General features: G+C 35.4%; 1 protein-coding gene across 2 annotated transcripts in view; it reads right to left on the bottom strand.

Moving 5' to 3' along the window:
• Positions 1-215: 215 nt before the first annotated feature.
• LOC131146587 (rust resistance kinase Lr10-like) overlaps positions 216-8,766 on the bottom strand; it is a 17,531-nt gene continuing 8,980 nt past the window's right edge. Inside the window, exons 1-3 of one of the 2 annotated variants that reach the window (XM_058096263.1) lie at positions 3,689-4,697; positions 2,209-2,265; positions 216-1,664 (exon numbers count right to left, since the gene is read on the bottom strand). In XM_058096263.1, the coding sequence (XP_057952246.1) occupies positions 508-1,664; positions 2,209-2,265; positions 3,689-4,547 (2,073 nt within the window). In that variant the 5' untranslated portion in view covers positions 4,548-4,697 and the 3' untranslated portion in view covers positions 216-507. Of the gene's footprint in view, positions 1,665-2,208; positions 2,266-3,688; positions 4,698-8,766 lie in introns of those variants that run through there. The other variant, XM_058096264.1, reaches the window with a different exon arrangement.

The raw sequence follows: 8,766 nt of genomic DNA, 5'->3' as shown, positions 1-8,766 counted from the left end.
CACTACTATAAATGCCCTTTTCATTTTTGTGGCAATGCCATGATTAACATTACTAGATCATTATAGCCCAACTTTAGCGATGAACATTTCAAATCCATCTTTAAAACATGAGTTATTCATGTTAATTACTATTATTATTATTATTATTATTATTATTATTATCTTTCTAAGAAAATTCACGGCAGAACTACTGATTAGCCCAATCATTGTTGTTACAAGGAGAAAAATTCAAGGAATTAGAAGTTGTCTAATAGTCGATTACATCAAAATTTTTAAATACAACACAATTTGTGAACGATCTTGACTAAACAAAGTATAGGTTCTCATTTTGGCCTCTGCATCAAACATTTATGTGGCTAGCTATATCATATTAGATTTGGATCTAATTCAAGCTACAAATTAATCTTAGTCTTAACCCAAATGCATTGAAAACAAGACCAATAGACACTTGGGTCTAACTAATATGGAGAGAATGAATTGCCACTGCAGGGAAGGCTAGCTTCTCCCTTAATCTTCACTTGCATCATTTTCAATAATATCCAAGCTGATAGAATCCATGGGATCACTGGATGACATTTGTAAGTTTGTTTGGTTCATGTCTGCTCCCTTATCCTCATTTTGCATTTCATGTGGATACATAAAAGGCTTGGGAGGCATTTGCAATGCTTCAACTGTTCCTTCGAGCATCTCCACAACCTGGTGCATTGAAGGGCGATCAGCAGGCCTCATCTGTATGCACCACAAAGCTACAATTATCATTTTCTTTATGATTTTCCTCTCCTCCTCGGTGGCATCTCTTATCTCTATGTTTTTCCCTTCATTGAATTGATCATAAACCCATGAAGGGAAGTAAATTTGGCTTAAATTCTTTATAGATGGATTCAAATTCTTCCTCTTGCTCGCCATTTCCATCAGCAACGTTCCAAAACTATAAACATCAGCTTTATAGGAGACTCCTCCAATATTCTTGTAGAAAAGTTCTGGTGCCATGTATCCCATTGTTCCTCTTGCAGCAGTAAGAGACACAATGCTATCATCTCCTGGATACAACTTTGCAAGTCCGAAGTCTGAAACTTTTGGAGTGAGATTCTCATCAAGAAGAATGTTATGGGGTTTGATATCAAAATGCAAAATTTGCATGTGGCATCCCTGATGTAGGTACTCAATCCCACGAGCCACCCCTAGAGAAATTTCATACATCTTGTCATGATATATGTTGACATTTTCTCCTTGGAAAAAGATGTGCTTTTCAAGAGACCCTTTGGGCATGAAGTCATACACAAGTGCACGCTTAGAGCCCTCCACACAAAATCCAATGAGGCGCACCACATTGACATGATGAATTCGTCCGATGGTAGCAACTTCACTAATGAATTCTTGCCCATTAGCTTTTGACTTGCCCAACATTTTTACCGCTACATGACAACCACTGCGAAGTTTTCCTTTGTATACAGAGCCGTAGCCTCCTTCCCCCAATTTCTCCTTGAATTTATTGGTCATTTTTTTAACTTCTGAATAGGAGTACCTAATTGGTGAAAAATTATTTTGGCTTTGCAGAAAGTCTTCAATATTTTTATACATTGATAAATGCCTCCTTCGAAATTTATAAATAAAAAACAAGAGTACACACGGCATTCCGCATAGAATTTTTAGTGCCATCTGTCCTGCATATGAAGTCACAAAAAAGATTTACTCACCAAAAGATTACTAAAAGAAGTATAATTATATTTAGCAGGGTAAATAGAGTGCACTAAAGTTAAAGTATGCATGGTTCTCATTTTTAAAAAATTTAAATAATTTTTAAATATGTAATTGAGTGATGTTTACTTAAAGTAAACCATTTAAGCAATGTAATATTGAAAATTAATAATTAATGCTTCACAGTACAAACACATTTGGTATAGGAAGCAAATCAAATTGATAAATAAAATTACAAGTTCATATGTTAACATTGTGTAAAATAAATGCTCTAGTTATATATACTTTTATCTAGGGCAAATGACATGCGTTTATCAAGTGTCTAATAAAATTTTAAAAGACTAATTATTTTCATTTTGCCATTGGAATGACATAATATTGACTAAAATTTCATCCCAATGATACTTTTACCTACTAATTTACATACTCTACTTTTAAAAAATCTGTTAAATTATTTACACTATTTGAAATTGTATGTATATATACTACTATAGTCTAAGTATATCTTACCAATGACAAGGCTTGTCATCACTTCAAGAAGAAGAGAGAACCAATTGAGCCAGAAACCTAAATTTTCCCACACACACGTAGAAAATAAAATCAATATGTATATAAACAATTTGTTGCTATATGGCACGCTCAAATTCACGCACATGCACATATATGCATACATACAACGTGTATGCTGTTAAAAAATTATAATTAAAATAACTCATTTAAATAAACAATTCTTTCAAAAGTTAGATTCACTTAAATAAAAATGTTGAAAATTATTTAAAAAAATCTGATTAATAGGAAAAGAGTTTCATTTTTAAAAAAAAAAAAAAAAACATATCTTTGTATGATTCTTTTTTAATAAAAATCAAATTACAAATAAAAAAAGAATTGGTTGGTATAATTATATGGGACTCTTCTTTTCAAAAACACTATAAAATTTTATCTTTCTTTAAAAAAATTCTAGATTAAAATAATTATAATAATATTTTTTGAAATTTGTATATAAGTTGTATAATATATTATTGAAAATCTACAATTATTGTGTTTTAAATGACTAAATTTAAAAACCTCTTTGGCATAGACTTCTATTGAAAACAGTTTAGGATGTAATTTTTAATTAGGTTTTAAAATCATATTTCTAAGAAAAAAAAAAAAAAGATGAAGCTTTACCACTTATTTAATAAGTGGGAACTAAGACATCTTAATAGAAAATAACTTTTTTCTGTGAAGGAAAATTAGTTCTCATTATACAAAGAAAAGTATTTTTAGCACAAAATACTAAGGTCCTCATTTTTTGAGGTCCTAATTTTAGGTTTGTTTACAATTTTATTATTATTTTTTAGGTTTGTATTTTAATTTTGAAAGGACCGAAAAGGGGGTAAAATTGTTGATCATGTGGCTTACGTGCGATGATCACAAAATAAAATGAAGATTCGATGATGTGAGCTTTTTACCAATACCCATGAATTTACTTTTAAAAATAAAAAAGAATAAAAAATTAGAAATATGAATTAATCAATAAAATTGCAATACTTAATTAATTTTAAAAACTTAATAAATATATTCTCATTTCATTATAAGGATCTTAAGTTGAAGAACAAATTGAACTGTGTGATTAAAATAAAATTCCTCCCTACATAAAGTAGATATATATTGGATTAGTTCAAATAAAATTAATTGATTTAATGATTAGAAAAATTGGAATTAAAAATAACTTTTTAGTATTTTTTGCATCAAAAGTATTTTTATATGTCAAGTGGTTTTTAGTATTATATGTCATGTCATTAAAAATTATTAGATACAAACACTAAAATCGATATAATGTCATTATATACATGTAAGAAAATTATAAATATTTAATTTAATTAAAATACAGACATATAATAAGATTATATTAATTTATATACATATATATATATATATATATATATATATATTCTCATTATATTCGCTCTATGTCACGCTGGCCAGAAAACAAAACACCGTAACTTACAATGGTTGTGTACTAGTAGTGGACTGGAGAAGCACCGCTCGCCGCATGCGATGTCGGCAAGATCGGCGCCATTCAAGAAGCAGTGACCGTAATTAGACTCGCACTCCTCGCATTTTTCCTGCGAACGAAACCAGAAGAGCACAAACCCGTAGGCCATGGCGTCCCGGATGCCCCAGAAGGAAACGTTGTCGTCTTCCGCCAGCCCATTACCCCAAACCAAAGTCTCCCTTGTTATGGTGCACGACTCCCCCACATCTGCCAACCGGAATACTCCATACGCCGAGTAAGAGTACCGGCGGTTTCCGACCACATCCCTTCCGCAGGGAGCAGCTGAAGCCACCAATTTACCGGCGAAATTCCCCACTGGGGCTGCGCACTCCATGAATGTTATGGCGGCGTTTGGCGGTGTAGAAGGACCATTATTATAGTGGTGGGAATAAAAGTGGTGGGGATTGTACATCATAGAATATATATCGCCCTCGCTGAAGTTATATGTCGCCAAAGAATACAGGGGCAAAGAGGAGCAGTCGTTTCTGCGGATGCCCGGATCCACCACCCGCATCGAGTAGTTGCCGTAATGGATTTCCTCCACATAGAATTCCCCGGAATGGAAATGCAAAACCGTGCGATTACTCTTCTCATCGCAGCTCAGTTCGTATCTTTGGTCGCCGCAATGGGGAGGATCGCCCTTCAGCCGAAAAGGGTAGCTTATGTTACGAATCTTCCCGCAGGATGAAGGGTCGCAGTACTGAGGGTGATTTCCCCTGGATTTGCTCTTTGCGACAGGCAAGAAAATTACTGGGAGGAGGAGGAGGAATCCCCAACTGAAACTTGCAAACAAGCGCCTTCTCTGAAGCATGCCTGCGGAAATTGAAAGGGCACAGTTGAATTAACTTCGTATCCAGATTTCAGTACCAGATATACACGTATATACTGCTTCGGAGAATCATCCTCTCATGCCCAGAGTTCAATTCAGTGTTGGCTCTTCCTGTGTGCGTTGACTGTCACCACCATCACTGGGTACTTCAGGGCCCATCAAATACCCCATCACAGATGACAAATCGAAACAAGCCAAAGCTAACCAGATTAGAAGGCATTGACCAATGACGATCCCACAATAATGCATACGAAATATTCTCAGGCAGCTCCTTCCCATTGTAATTTTTTTCACTCTTCCCCTGCTTTCCGGTAAATTTCATTGCATTTTGCCCTTTGCTACATATATACCCTAAATTAACATAAGCTAGTTAGTGGAGTAAGAACGGTACCCCTGGAATGAAATGAAGCAGGGGCAGGCAATGAGATGAAGCATGGGCAGGCACTCCGTGCCTCTAGAACCTTATGCTTGTCCTTCTCAAGTCTGCGGGGGGTAACCAAAACCCAGACTATTGATGATCGTGCGAATGTGAATTGTAAGCATTTCTAATTTCAAAAATTCAATATAAGGTAGTGTAATATTCATATGATGGTTTTGTACTATATTATCTGGTGGTTGTACTATTCATTGATGGCTGCAAACAGTTTACAAAGGTGGTTGCACTATTTATTTGGTGGTTGTGTTGCACAATTTCTCAAAGGTGGCTGCACTAATTTATTTGTCGGCTTTGGAAAATGTGGCTTACAAAACCCCTACTAAATATGGAAGTGGGGTGAAGGAAGATATCAATCCCAAGCATCTCCAACTTCTACCTTTAGAGAGAGAACTCATAATCTCCTGCAATGCTCTTTGTAGGGCAATTTGTTTCTAGTTTCTTCTCCTAATTTGAGAAAGTGTATCATTATTTTTCATGTGGATTTCTTCTACTCTTGCTGCATGGTTTTTTCCTCGATTTGTTTTAGGGAGTTTTCCTCGTAACTCTTGGTATCAATTCTATTTTTTTATTTCTATTTAACTGTGTGATACTGTTCCTACCCATTCAATTTTCTTAACAATGGAATCAAGAGCTTGGTAGCGGCCTTTGGGTTGGGTTTACCATTCATGGTTACTATTCACAACTCGTCACATATATCTTTTATAATATTGGTGAACTATACGAGATTTATTCAAGTATATCGTTTCATTTCACGTTACATACGTCACAGTATACGGTATTGATCATGGTGAAAAAAGTTTGATCCGGTTTAGTGAAGGAGCTCTCTACTATCTACTACAATGATAGTAAGTACACGAAACTGCGAAGCTCAATGGGGGTAATTTCTCCCTTGGAAATTGAAGATGAAGGTGGTCCTGAGAAAGGACAATTGCTAGCGGCAATTGGAATACCAACCATGTATAACTAACGAAAAACATGGAACGAGATTGGATGACAATGTTGTGGCTAATCTTCATCTAGCCTTAGCATATTCGTGTTTATCAAGCGTTTGCGAGAAAAGTCAACACAAGAAATTGGGATTCGCTGACAAACTCTATGCAACGTAAATCACTTCAACAATAAGATCCTCTTAAAGAGGCGACTCCTCACTCTTCGATGAGTGATCCACATCTGTTCACCCATCAACATTGTTAATATCGTTGTTCTCTCCAACTGACAACGTTAGACCATAAGAGTGAGCCAAACGGAACGAGCGGAGCTTCTACTCAAGTTTTCCAGATTCGTATGATCAACTCATCCTCAACATTCAAATAAATTCAATTAGATAATCTAGTATTTGCTGATGTTTGCTGACTGTTGTTTTTCGAAGAGGAATCCAAGCACAAAACAGGAAGCAGATCGTTTTATTTATCTTAACAAGTTAAGGCACTATGAAATGACACTCGGAGATTAAACCAACAACAAAAAGTAAAAAGAACATGGCCTCTAGTGGGAGTTCACATAAAGTCGCTCAAGTCAAGGAGTAAGAAAATTTTAAAAGTTACAATTGTGGCAAAGGGGGCACAATCATCGAAAGGATTGTTAGCAAAGAAGAAGAATGTAGGAAGCCCCTAAATTAGAACACTTCTCAAGGATGCACTTCGAGTACTTCCAGTGATGGAGAAAATCTTGTAGCTAACAGCGAAGCAGAAACTATCTCTAAAGGAGGTGGTAAGAAACTTATTGATGTATGGATCATGGATCAGGAGCAACGTGGCACATGACCTCGTCGTTGATACTAGTTCCACTCTTATGAACCTGTTTTTTTAGAGGCGAATCTATCTTCATGAGTAATGATCATGCTTAGAGATCGCTGGTGTCAGTAATATCAAACTGAAGAGTGTAACGACAGTTTCGATTCGCACTATTCACGGGGAACTACATGTGAAGGGCGGAAGAAAAATTTACTGTCTCCTTAGACGTTAGATGACCTTAGCTGTAAGACTCCTAATTGAAAGGGGATCGTGAAGGTTGTCAAGGCGGCGCTTGTATTGACGAAAGTTAGAAAAGATTGTGGCAATTTATACCACTACTAGGAAATACTATACAACATGAGACGGCTCAGTTGCTCAACCCAGAAAGAATCAATGATAATGTGGCATTGTAACATTGGCACATGTCTTGAACGTGGTCGAAGATTCTTCAGAAATGTATCTTCTTCTCGGACTCAATTAGTAAGTCTAACCATCTGTGAGCAGTGGTGTTCCAAGTAAAGCAACATAGATTAAATTTGAAAGATCTACTACCAAATCAAACACATTAAACTTGATGATTCATTTTGATGTATGGGAATCACCAGTTCCATCCCTAAGAGGGCGCATTATTTTGTATCATTTTTATGGATGACTACTCCAGGAGATATTAGTTTATCCACTCAAGAGGAGTCCATGTGTTTCTAGTGTTCAAAGAATTCAAAGCGCAGGTAGAACTTGAATTTGGGAAAAAAATCAAGTGTTGAAGACAATAATGGAGATAATATAAAGACAACAATTTTATTTCAATTTTTGCAAGCATGGGTATTCAAAGGTAGTTGTGACTGTTGTGCAAACACCTCATCAAAATGGCATAGTAGAGTGGAATGATCAGAACCATATTGGAAATGGACCAGGAGCCATGTTAAAGACTGCAGATCTAGCCCAGTCAATGTCTGGGCTGAAGCAACTCAAAACCTGCTGTTATATGATAAATCAATTACCGTCAACACAATTGTTATGAATACACTGATGGATGATGTGGATTGGTAAAGTCCAGCCCATATTCTTCTCTTCACGTATTTGGATTCCGACAATAATGTACTGTATCAGTCTGGGAAAAAACTAAAACTGTAGACGCAAAGTCCCAGGAAATGCATATTTTTGTTAAGGGTAATCCCAAAAGAGTGGGGGGGGGGGGGAATTGGGTTATTTTAAAACATTATTTAAACTTATTTACCAATCAATTCCTATTTCTATGTTGAACTAATTAATGGCTGAAATTTGAATGTTGATTTGAATTAACTAAATCAATAATTCCCTTTTACCCATTAAATGCGTGTAAATTTATTCAACATACACAATCAAATAGGAATTGAATATGAGTGAAAATAAAAAGGATAAGGGTCAGAGAAGAATGCAACATCCTTTTAACGAGTTTTAGAGCCACGTATCACCTACTTCCTCGCCTTGACAACCCACATTTAAGGATTTCACAATCTCTTCTCTCTTAATTTGGGACGGAACTTCCCTACAATTCGCATGCTTACAAAGATATCACTTCCCCTCACCCGCTGCTTACAAGAGACACTCTCTTCCTCAAACCTGATTCACACCAAAACGTGTATACCAAGAACTGTAAAACACTCAAAAATACTTCCAAACAAAAGTCTGTGAGTACAATTCAAATTCCTAATACATACATATGTATAACTTGAAGCTCATAATGTAATGAACGATACAATCGTTTATATGTTGATATGCTTCAACACACAAAACTCTTTCCAAAAAAACACTCCCAATAAATGATTTTTAAAAACGCTTTGTAGAGTTTTTAATTCTTAGTTCACTTTTGGCAAAAATGCACAAATATATTTGATGTGAACTTATTAATAAACATTTTGTCTTGAATATTAAATCATAATCAAAATCACAAAGCGTTCTTTCACAATATTCAATCACAACTGACCTTTGTAATATGCAAATATATATAGATATGTATTCCAAAGTTAAAAGTTCACTGGTTCTATTTCAT

The sequence above is a fragment of the Malania oleifera genome, chromosome 13 (assembly GCF_029873635.1).
Source record: "Malania oleifera isolate guangnan ecotype guangnan chromosome 13, ASM2987363v1, whole genome shotgun sequence".
Lineage (NCBI taxonomy): Eukaryota > Viridiplantae > Streptophyta > Magnoliopsida > Santalales > Ximeniaceae > Malania > Malania oleifera.
Note: the sequence above shows the minus strand (reverse complement) of the source record. Positions and strands in the feature narration are given on the sequence as shown.